Raw genomic sequence first — 12,242 nt, 5'->3', positions numbered from 1 at the left:
AGAGGAAAAAAAAGGATAGTTATACAGTCAGGCTTCCAATAGGCTTATTTCATTTGTGTAATCAACTCATATTATGGACCCAAACACTTTGTTCTATTACTGAGCAGAGTCCCAAACTGACCTACAAATAGGTCAGCTGTTTTTGTTTCTTGCACATTTGAATTGAAGTGATTGCATCAAGCAGGAAATGCCAGTTAATAAATCTACTAACACAGCAGTGTAAAATAAGAATCTCTTTTTTAAAACCACACAGACATCAGAAGGTGGTATTTTGGTATGGGCTAAAAGGGATCATAACTGTACCTCATGACATGTTGATTCTTGGCACACTCAACACAGGCATTCCTCAGACATCTGAAGCACTCTGCTATGAGCAGCAGGCAGGTGTCAAGATCTGCTAGTCCACAGGAACCCTTACAGGCCTGCTCAATGGTACTTGAGGTGCTTGTCAGGATTTCCAGGACATCCCGAAATACACTTTCTTTTGCTGTTTCTCTGAAACACATAAATTTGTGGTGAAGAAAAAATAAAAAGGCACTGCTACCAAAAAGCCTATGACATTGACAATTCTTATTGTAAACCCAAAGATGTTTCTGCAGCAATCTTTAACTATTCAAAGTATTTAACTACTCATAGTCTTCCAGGTAGGAAGAACAAAATACATCACACAATCCTCACAGCCTTTGCAGGAAAGGGGCTGTAGGAGAGTTATGTTGCCTTAATATTCCTCATGACTTTTCAACAGCTCTCCAGAATTTTAATGAAAAGGAAGAAAACAATTTTCCCTAATGCATCTAGCTGGCAGGTTTATACATGACACTGCATACTGCTTTAAGAGGAATAGTTTTAGTTAATTAACACGGTTTAGATGTCCAGCATTAGATGTTTCAGAAGACTCAGAAGCTCCAGCCTGCTGCAGATTTCCTCAGAGGGACAAAGGTCATGGAGAAAGCTGGTGGCTGCACGAGCACCACTCTGAAGTGTGTGAATCAAAGTCAAGGGAAAAAGCCAACTCTGTCCCACCTCAGCAGACAACTACCCAACAGAGAAGGTACCAGGCCACTTGCTGGAGCACCCAGACCAAGGAAAACAGCACCACCAAACGTAAGCATCTGCAGAAATCCGTATGACTGAATGACAGCTGGTGCTGCTGCTCCATGAAGATTCACCAGCCTCCCCAGGACTGACACACACATCTACAGATGATCTGTCTCACAGAGATAAACAACATTTCCAAACTACAGCTATTGGTCTACAATCTGCCCTGATTTTATGTCCACAAAAGAGATGAGGGCAACACATGACAAATGTTGCTAACTCAGTTCTGATACCACATGCTGGTGGAGAGAAGCCACACCAGAGAGTGTTTATGGCATTGCTACAGAGAAGTTCAATAAATTTGCTCATCCAGTACTTCTGACCAGGGTCAGGAAAAGGAAATCCACGTGCAGCCTCCTTGAACCTTAAAAAGACTTGTCATGTACTCAAGATCAAACAGAAAAAGTGAGATGAGAGGAAATGTAAAGTAGCATTAAATAAAATTTTCACACAGAAAACTCCTTCTAAAGGAAAATTAAAAAATCTCTTGATCAACCACTACTGGGTGATAGCATTACCTGCATTCTGCTGCTCACTCAAATGCCCACACATTTGCACAACTAGAAATTCTCTTTCGTAAGTGATCATGTCCATAAATCAAACCACAGAATCACTGAGGTTGGAAAAGACCCTTAAGATCATCAAGCCCAACATTAACCAAACGCTGCCAATCTAGCCTGTCCCTAAGCACACCCTTAGATGTGTCTGGAGACATTATTTCCCACTTCTGCTCCTGCCATGTTTTCTTTCCTACACTTAACAAAACTCTCGTAGTCTTTACTCACAGTTTACATTTTCTAAGTCCCTTATCAGATTTGTTGCTCCAATAGTGACACTTTTATGCTAGGCTACATCTTACTGACAGTACAGTGCCTCCAATATCGACATCTATTAGGGCGTGGAGGAGACTTACAAAGAAGGGAGAGTGCTGTAAGAGCTACAACAATGTACACTAACATCACTAAATTGCTGCAACATCAGGTTTCAGATCTCTAGAAAGTATTTTATACTGCAACCTCACAGTTGATCAAAACCAGTATATTTACACATTCTCCATCTACACTGAAACATGAAAAAACCCACCACTTCATCACTGAAAGCTATGGGGAAGAAGCTACATTTTACAGTGGTGCAATACTGAAGGGAAAATACCAAAGAGGCACAAAAAACAAAGACCAAAAGCAGAGCTGGCCCTCAGTTATAAAATAAAGAAAACAGTGGAGCTTGCATAACCAGAAAGAAAGTTTGGAATTTGGTTTTGGTTTCAAGACCGAAGAAAATATATTCATGGAACTTGAACCTTCAACTTATAAGAAGCAGTGCAGCTCCTGACACTTCATGATGTGCCAAAAGAACACTCAGTGGCTGACGTACCACAGTCCCCATGGGAAATGCACCAGAGACAAGTTTTTCTAAACGTCAGAAGAGCTACAGTCTGGTAAGGTACCCCCAGCCAGGGAGTGCTTTCTACATTGAGCAGAACCATTAGCTGTTCTGAGTTCTTAAACGCTGATGTTACTCTAAAATACAACCACTGAGCCCACTGTAGTTTCCTTCGTATCAGCCTATGCCTTTTGTCAGATTACCCCATGAAACCAGTCATTTCCTGACCCAACTGCAAAATACAGAACCCAATGGTCAGGGCAAGACATACTACTGCTCAACATCCCCTTATTTAAATTGGTAAAAGAGAAATTAAAGAAGCCAGAACTTTTGTGCACATTTTTGTGACTCCATAGGTAAAAGGACACCTTACAGTTATTCTTGTGCTGGAAAAGCTTCACTCTCCTGGCAGAGCTACGCAGCAGAACAGAACTTTTAGTCAGACACTGGATCAGAAGCATGCTGAGCTGCTGTGACAATTTTTCTTTTAGAATTAGATTGAAAGTAAGAAAAGAGTGCAGACATTTCCAGTAAAATACAAAGATGAAAACCTTGTGTTCTAATGGAGCAAGTCTGGGGTACACAAGGAAATGTCTGTCCTCACTGTAAATGTGGAAGGAGATGTGGATTTTTTCACATCACTCAGGAGAGACCAAAACCAAATCTATCTCTTGAACACTATGAAAGAAAATCCAGAATGCTCAAGCCAGATCATTCCAGGCAGAAATCGAATCTCAAAGCCTAAGTGAGCAAGCAGAAGATATTCCAAATGAACAAAGACTGGCATAAACATTGTTTGATAAAGCAGGATTCTGTTCCAAGAAAACTTACATGTGACTCTTGTACCTAAGCATTCTAATAGCACTGCAATTTGAGTGTGTACTGTAATGGAATTTTATTGAAAACTGTCTTTATGAATAAAATATCCTCAAATTAGCAAGAATGGCAGAAAATATTTAGCTGATGTTAAGAAACCAGTCAAGACTGACTTCAGACAACTGTTCCACAGCAATGCTTACAAACAGTTTTTAAAAAATAATCTTTTTCCAGCAGTACAACAAAGATTCACATAAAGACAAAAGTAGCAGCTACAAATATTTAAAATGTATTTTTGAAATGGAAAACATTTTCCTTCCATAAAATTTTTAATTTACAAAACTACGTAAGAGCCTGCTAAGTCGATTTTAGATTAAAAGAATACCTTGCATTGTAACAGGCCTTGAAATCCATCCAGAACTGCTTTGTGGATATTCCACAAACTCCTGTTTCCTGTGTCTAGTTGCCTAACACAGCAGCTCCACAATTTGTTATTGTTACCTGTCCTTCATTTCCACATCAAGTTCTGCAGGAACACAAAAGGAAGCAGAAGCAAAGGTACAGCAGCCCAGCTCTTGGACAAGAAAGACATGCACAATTTCTTACTAAGTCAAAACAAACAGTCAGAATTCCTGTACCCATGCCAAAAGGAAGATTACTGTCACTCCTTGTAAGACCTGTTTAATTGTTAAAAACAGAAACTCTACAAGATACCACTGTAATGAACACAAAGTTAAAAACAGTAATGAACTCCTGTTCAAAAGACCAGGGCTCCAAAAAATCATGAAATTGCTCAGCAACTATGCAAACAATCCACAAATTTACAATTCTGTATTTCCACTCTAAGTCTTAGGTACTTGCACAACTCCAGTCCTGTAAGCAGAGTTCCTAAAAAAGCCTTTAAAGTACTTATCCTCACAACATTCCCAGGAACAGAATAAAACAATTTTCTTCTTTTTGTAGCTTAGAAAAGGAAGCATAAAGACATCAATTAAAAGCACTGGAAGCCTCAAATTATATCACACATGCAAGTCTCCCAAATTCCACATCATGGTCTCATAGTAGGGGCATTGTTGCCTCACTTTATTTCTTTCTGAGTTACAGAACACCAGAACTCACATTTTTAATGTATTTTGTTTCCACAAACACTGAACAGTCCTGTAATAACAAAAGAATTGTCACTAAATATCACAACTTCAAACTCAAAACATCCATTGGGTTGTGTTTTTGTGATTCAACAGCACCAACGACAGGATTTGCCAGAGCTAGCAAATTTTTTGCCAGAGCTGCTCCTAGACCCATTTTGCCACATCCTATGGGATGTAAGGTAATGCTACAGCTTTGTGCTTCTGGAAGGACAACTACAGTGTCTCTCTTTCAGCCCACCTGTACCCACAAAACTTGGCTGTTTTGGGGAATATCTACTCCTCTTTCAAACACAGTGGCAGAAGTTTCAGGTAGCAAGGCAGAGAAAGCAACAGCCTGTAAGCCCAGAATTTGTACAGGTGCTCCCTTCTTTCCAGGGAACCGAGATGAACACCAGAAGGTCTCCTGGGTCTCCTGCACCCACAGAGATCACAAAAAAATATTTGTAGGTACATCTTCCCTCCTCGCCCCCAACTTTTAAATGTGGATTTAAAAACAAAACCGCACTGTGAATTTACACAATCAAAACAAAACACCAGCAGAATTTTACACCAAGCTTAAGTCTGATTTCTTCATTCTCAGGTCAAGACCTTCAAACAACTACTGTTAGGAGTAAGCACAAGCTTCCCACCAAGCTGTGCCTTCTCCCTCCTTCCAGGAAGGGCAAAACCCATTCCTCTAACCCCAGTCTCCCAGCTGAACCTCTGCAAGCCCAGCCTCTGCCAAAGCCAACAGTGCTGTGTGGTATTGCAGAGGTCTCCCTGATCTTACAGGCACTGCAATGCTCCATACCAGCCCCGTTTCTCCAGTAGCCCCATTCTGTCTTTACTTATCTTAAACCTACTGAGGGGCATCCAACCTTTCCTCCCAGTGAAGCCAGCGCAGCCCATCCTGCCACACAGTACATGCCCTCTGTCCCCAAGGCCCACAGCCACCACCCTCATCGCAAAGCTTTGACCTCACATGGGAATGAGACTGCTGCCCAGCAGGGCCTCGCACAGGCACATCTTACCCACTTCTGCACGCCCTGCAGGGCTTCCATGGCTTTTTCTCCCTGAGCAGCTACTCCCACAGCTACATCCCACCTAATATGTCTGCCCAGAAAGGCACCACAAGCCCCAGAAACGGCCCATGGGAAGCCCATGAGGTTCAAGACCAAGTGCTCGTGAGGCCACCTGGGTTGGGACAGCCCCTGGGATCAATCCAGGCTGGGGGTGAGCAGATGGAGCAGCCCTGGGAGAAGGACTTGGGGGTGCTGGTGGTGAGAGCTGGACATGCCCTGGCTGTGTGTGCTGGGACCCAGAACCCCCCCGTGCTGGGCTGAGCCCCCAGCGTGGGCAGCAGGGGAGGGGGGTTCTGCCCCTCTGCCCTGCTCTGCTGAGAGCCCACCTGCAGAGCTGCCTCCAGCCCGGGGAGCCCAGCACAGGAAGGACTAGAGCTGTTGGAGAGATTTCAGAGGAGGCACCAAGTTGATCAGATGGATGGAGCAGCTCTGCTACGGGGAAATGCTGAGACACTTGGGATTGCTCAGCCTAGAGAATAAGGCTGACCTAACTACTGCCTTCCAGTACCTGAAGGGAGCCTACAAGGAAGATGGAGATTATCTACACAGGCCTGAAGTGACAAAACAAGGGGGAACGGCTTCAACCTGATAGAGTAGGTTTAGATTGGATGTTAGGAAAAAATTTTTCCCTGTGAGGGTGGTGAGGCCCTGGCACAGGCTGCCCAGAGAAGCTGTGGCTGCCCCATCCCTGGAAGTGTCCAAGGCCAGGCTGGACGGGGCTTGGGGCAGCCTGGTCTAGTGGAAGGTACTCTTGCCCACAGCAAGGGTGGGATGGGATGAGCTTTAATGTCCTGCAACCCAAGCCATTCTGTATCTATGGGCTATTTAATGCCACCCACGACTAAAAGACGAACATCCTTCCTCCGTGCTACAAGCACAGGGACTGAGCACACTGCAGCTCCTCATGGACCCCCTGGGGCGGGGCAGGACAGGAGAACGGACAGATCCCCCCTCACACACGCATAGCCCCAGGAGAAGGCTCGGGGTGCAGAAGCTCCCCAGCAAAGACTTCATCCACGCCCCTCTCGGGATACTGAGAGCCCCTTTCTCAGCCCGCAGCCGACTCCACGAAGGGCAGGACCGCGCTGGGAGCCGAAGCGAACCCTGCCCATCATCCGCCAGCACCGCCGCTCCCTCCTCCCCACTACCTCGGCTGCGCCTCCCGAAACAGACCCGACAGCACCCGCACGCTCTCCAGGCGGGCCACGGGCAGCGCTTCCGCTCCCGGCGCCGCCATCGCCCGCCCCGGCCCCGCTCCGCCCCCGCCGCGCGGAAATGGCGGCGGGGCCGCCCCGCCGAGCGGGAGGGGCTGTGTCGGGCCGGCGGCAAAATGGCCGCTCCGGTTGCGAGATCTGATGGATTTCCCCAGCTTTTTCCTTGCTGGTCCCTTGCCTCTCCCTTCCCTCCATTTTCCCCTTTGGAAGCTCACCGCGGCGCCGGCTGCCCTCACGCAGCTGCTGCTGCCCACCCCACACCTCGCCCTGTGTGCTCTTCGAGATTCCCGCCTCTAAACAAAACAAATACCAAAAAAATATAAAAATACATAAATTACAGGAATAATTATTTCATGCTTAATATATATAAAGATCTCCTAGCTTGTGGCAGGGGTGTGAAACTAGATGATTGCTAAGGTCCCTCCCAGTCCAAACCCTTCTGTGATACAGTGAAGTAAATACTAAATCCCTTCAGGTTTTAAAATATTTTTAAATTAAATACTGCATTTTTAATTTAATATTTATTTTCTGAAAATGTCTTTCAGCATTTTCTAAACATGTATGAAAAGTTAACTTGCATGTGTGTGCGCGGGAAATTAGCTTCCAATGGATAAAAAGACTAATTGTGGCCAAACACTATAGAAAGCTTTATTAGACAATCATCATTAAATCACAGACTGGTTTGGGTTGGAAGGGACCTTAAAGCCCATCCAGTCCCACCCCCCGCCATGGTAAGGGACACCTTTCATTATCCCGTGTTGCTCCAAGCCCCGTCCAGCCTGGCCTTGGACACTTCCAGGGATGGGGCAGCCACAGCTTCTCTGGGCAACCTGTGCCAGGGCCTCACCAGCCTCACAGGGCAAGACACGCTTAGAGTTCAACTATCCAGCCAGTTCTTATATAGATTATAAAATATAGTGTTTTTTTCCAGATTACTCACAGATGTTATATCTTAAACTCATTTGATCTGCCTAACAGGCAGATCCCTTAAAGATGCAGCTTTTCCCCCAGAGAGCTTACAGTCTAACTAATTTTTATTTTTGTTAGCACAGTTTTAGGGAACTAAAAGAAGGGAAACAGTCCACCTAGAGCCAACTACATCTGAAAATAAAATTATGCAGAACTTATTTTTTAAGAATTCTCCATCAAATTAAGAGGTAGACCATACTCTTGAGGCAACAGTGTTTGAAGCTGGAAACAGAGAAGGATCTGTCTCAGCTAAGACACTGCAAGACAATTGCCCCACTCCGGCAAATGCTGGCTCTGCAGGAGTCAAAGTAGGTGAAAGACATGGAATCCCTCCTATCTCAAATGTTGTGAGAGGCCCACTTGTTCTAATCACAAAACGTATAGTGACTATGCCCCTTTTTTATTGGGGGCAACTTCCATCAAAAGATAAAATTTGGGCTCTGGAAAAAGTTACTGTGCAGTAAAGGAGCAAATCCTGCAGCATGAATATTTGATATATTTCCGGCATAAATACTAGTTTTCTGACTCTTATTTTGGGCCTGCCTTATATTAAGTATGACTTAGGCCACACAGCTTTGAAGCTGTAGACCAAAAGCTTTTATTTTTGTTCTATTATTTAATAGGATCTAGTGAAACTGATTTGTGTGCTTGGAAAAATGCTTTTTATTAGCCTCTGTTGCTAAATCTGTGGAGCACACCCTGCCGTCATGCCCTCAGTTTCCTGCTTACGCTGGGCCAGTTACAGTGCCTTGCCAAGGGATTCTGAACACTTATATTAAGATGAGGAAGAGCAGATCTGAGAGGAGGTAGCACCATTTTTTAAACACCAAAGGTGAAACAGAATCCATAAGAAATGGATACTGGCAGACTGTCTCAAACCCAAGAATAACTATTGCAGTCTGAAGCCAACTACAGAGTTTATTTGGCTTCAGGTGAGATGGTACATGTGTCTGAAGACCATAAAAAAAGCAGTTACATTTGATGTTGAGATTTATGTGTCACTCATTTGTTATGTAATATCATAAATAAAATACATTTAATTCTTCATAAGAAAGAAATCCCTCCATCTGGAAAAAAAAGCCCGCAAGGCCTCGGAGGAGATGTTCAAAGCCCTTGCATTTTGTCCTGGGAACAAACGATGTTTTCCAAGAAGCAGACACAGATGAAATGCTGTCGCTGCACAGTTGTCAGGCTCTGAGTCACTGCAGGGACTCTTGCCTCATTTGTTAGATGCAGTCCAATTTCTAGAGGCAATGAGGAATTTAGTGACTGTCATCTGCCCTTCACAAAGGTTTTATGCCACATTTGTATGGAGTGTTTTTGTTGGGATCAGCATTATTCTCATCCTGTTAGCCAACTGCATAAGCATATGGAAAGACACTGTCCTTGCCCTGTTCAGCTGGATCAAAGAGATGCTACTTAGGATACCTGGTACCCAAAATCTAGTTCCCTGGTAGCCTGGGGAATTTCATGGTACATGAATTTCACCTCATTCACGTACCAGTTTATTTATAAAATGTAGAATTTAAAGTCAGGGTTTTGCCTGGTACAGAAGGAAATGCAGCTGAATTGTAAGAAGGATGGTGCTAAATTCAAGGAGGTTTCGTGTACATTAATTTGCATCGTCCTGCAGTTTTTCCCATGCTACGAGGCACCAAGGAGAGGCCCCCTTCTGTTTAGAAATTTATTCTCATGGATAGACAATCTCCCTGATATAGGGTTAACACAAATTTGGATAAAACTAAACCTTAAAAAAGTCACTGATTCTTCTTCTTCTTGAGTGTCAGGTGATGCCCCATCCTTGGAGGTGTTCAAGATCAGGCTGGACAGGGCTTGGAGCAACCTGTTGCAGAGGAAGTTGCTCGTGCCCAAGGCAGGGTAGTGGAATGAGATGCTCTTTAAGGTCCCTTCCAAACCCAAACCTCTCCATGATTCTATGACTGACAATAATACATTGTTTAACACCGCTGCAGCGAAAAAATTGGTTACCACAGTTAAATCTCTGTAGGAAAGGATAGGGATGCTCAAGGCCCTACACAAAGCAGGGAAGGACATCTCTCTCCACAAGGCAGGCTGCCCTTGACACCAGTCATAAGACTGAAGGAAAAATGGTGGATGTGGGGAATATGGCAGTAAGGAATGTGCTTGTAGATAGGCTGCACAGAAACAACATATTTGAAATAAATTCTAAGAATCTTGTTTAAGGTTTTGTGGTAAAGAAGGATTCTTGAGGAGGACTGTGAAGGTGAGAGCATGCAGTTACTAGTCTCCTCTTGTGATCTTTTCTACTATTCAGTGTTACTTTAAGTCCTAGAATCCAGTGTGAAAATGCTCCCACAAGCAGTGCTAGATTTGACAGTTGTGCCATTTAATGTAGATTTCCATACGAATACAATCAGTTCTCATCTGTCATGTGAAAATCTTGGCTTTTCCTGGTTTCCATTGCAGCAACAGCTTTTCTCGACTTCAGCAGCCTAGACAACTGAGCATCCAAAAAGCTGCTATTAAGCCAGTGCACATAAATCACCTCTGTGCTCTATGCTGAGCTCACCAGGCTTTTGTGCTTCTGTGGAGTCACTCTGTGGCACAGGACAGGGAGTTCAAGCAGACTCATTGCTTTTGCACAGTGTGGAGTTACTCCCCACATGCACATTAAACCTGCTGGGATTGCTCTGTATTTGCAGAGCTCCACATGGGAAACTCACCTTTTGGGGACTGGTTAACATCTGTGAGCAAAGTCTTCCAAAATTGTGTGTACAGTCCTGAAAATGCTCTCTGCCTTGTGTTGCTTGGGAAATGTAATTAATCTGCTGAGCCTGGAGTGCAGCCTGGCTCCTTCAGATGTCTTACAAGGATGCTCTTGGAAAGATGGGAACACTCTCTGAAATTGTATCTCATTCCCAGAAAATAGAAATAAATATCTCTACTAAGGAGCAGAAATAACTGAAAAGCTCCCCACCACCTGGTCACACTCAGAGAGTAAAGAGGCATGTGCTTGAATATTTTTGAGGAACTCACCAGTTATATAGTCGTCCTGAACAGATGTGTCAAGCCAATGAATGAAGGAACAAAGGGAAATGCCCACAGGGAATCCCACATTACTTGGCAGTGCTCCCATTTATCAGCATTAGTGTACCTTGTCAATGCTGAGAAATTTGCTGCAGGGAAAAAACAAGGCCTAAAAAAATGAAGAACAAGAAAAACCCATATAGTGACTCAGACTATCTCCTATTTTGGGTTACTGCTGGTGCTTGAAATTGGAGAATTGTAGCTGTGATCCTGACCATCCTTCATACTAAGAAATAGGGATTAAACCCCTCCAGCTCTGTCAAAATCCTGACATCTAGTGGAGGTAAAATAGTGGGCAGCAGAACTCAGCCTAAAACCATCCGACTGTGGAATTTGTATCATTCACTGCCGGTGTAGAGTCCATTTAATTTGTTAGTGGCATCTGTGAAATATGAGTTAGTCTACTCATCTTTATTGTACACTAAAATCACAGGATGCATATCCCTTCCAACTCAGGATAATTTAAGTTTCTAAATTGCAATAACCTAAGCCTTTAGAAGGTCTTCCATACGTACAAAGCAGATAAGCTTTGTGAGGTAAGAGCAACAGGCCAGAGATTGGTATCTTCACGTTAGGAGACAAATACCTATGAAGTTTGCTTTTTCTGAATTTATGAAAGCCAATCTCATATCATCTTAAGAAATAATATTTGAGAAGATGCTGTTGGTAGCTAGAAGTTGCTACATATATTATCTATTTGTCTCTAAGGAGAAAATATATCCAGTTACATAGAGAGAGTTTTTAGACTGATAGAACTGAGAAATAAAGGGTTAAACTTCTGTTCACCAGAATCTTTTTCTTTAGCTCTTTGTCAATTTTTGAAATTATAAGAAAAACTTCAATACTTACAAGAAAAAGTTATTGAAAATTGTGAGCATTCATTTTCATATGGCACGATGAAGCTTGTGAAATTCGGGTTAAAAATCTCAGAGCTTATTTTCTTAGAATTTTCCTATGCCAGCTGAATATTCATTGAAAGAAACATGCAACCTAAACTTTAAAAAAGAGAACAAATATTGCTATTAAAATAACATCATCAGAAGATTTCAGAAGGTTCACGGATATAAGGATATTTTATTGCCTTGTAATTTCAAAACCTTAACCTATTGAAGAAATATCTGAGGAAACCTCCCTGTCATACCTGTGGATCTGGAAAAAAGAAAATAATATTTCTTTTAAACCAGTATGTAAAGGCTGTCCAAAACCATTTGTCTAATTATGTATGTGAAGAGAAGCTTTGATCCATTCCTTTTTTATATGTTTTTTCCCACAAGATCATGTCAGTAGACTAAAGTGATATATTATTAATTTTTTTAAACTAACATCTTTCTTAAGCAGACACAATATAAGTTAAGTTTGATAATTTCCTTCTGCATCTGCTGATTATAAGATTTGGCCTCTGCAGAAGTCATTATTTGTATGTGTATGACAGGCTTCTAAATTCAAAAATCCCACACTCTTTAATTACTGGGAGTAATAATACT

The 12,242-nt window shown here is 42.9% G+C and overlaps 1 protein-coding gene across 4 annotated transcripts in view; it reads right to left on the bottom strand.

Moving 5' to 3' along the window:
• Positions 1 to 6,772, bottom strand: part of ATXN10 (ataxin 10) — a 96,890-nt gene extending 90,118 nt beyond the window's left edge. For 3 of the 4 annotated variants that reach the window (XM_042050688.1, XM_042050690.1, XM_042050691.1), the window contains exons 1-2: positions 6,655 to 6,772; positions 304 to 495 (exon numbers count right to left, since the gene is read on the bottom strand). In XM_042050688.1, the coding sequence (XP_041906622.1) occupies positions 304 to 495; positions 6,655 to 6,743 (281 nt within the window). In that variant the 5' untranslated portion in view covers positions 6,744 to 6,772. Of the gene's footprint in view, positions 1 to 303; positions 496 to 3,682; positions 3,824 to 6,654 lie in introns of all 4 variants that reach the window. The other variant, XM_042050689.1, reaches the window with a different exon arrangement.
• Positions 6,773 to 12,242: the final 5,470 nt, after the last annotated feature.

The sequence above is a fragment of the Corvus kubaryi genome, unplaced genomic scaffold (assembly GCF_017639235.1).
Source record: "Corvus kubaryi isolate FWS band 111438036 unplaced genomic scaffold, C.kubaryi_AGA036_p1.0 74, whole genome shotgun sequence".
NCBI classification, from domain to species: Eukaryota; Metazoa; Chordata; class Aves; order Passeriformes; family Corvidae; genus Corvus; species Corvus kubaryi.
Note: the sequence above shows the minus strand (reverse complement) of the source record. Positions and strands in the feature narration are given on the sequence as shown.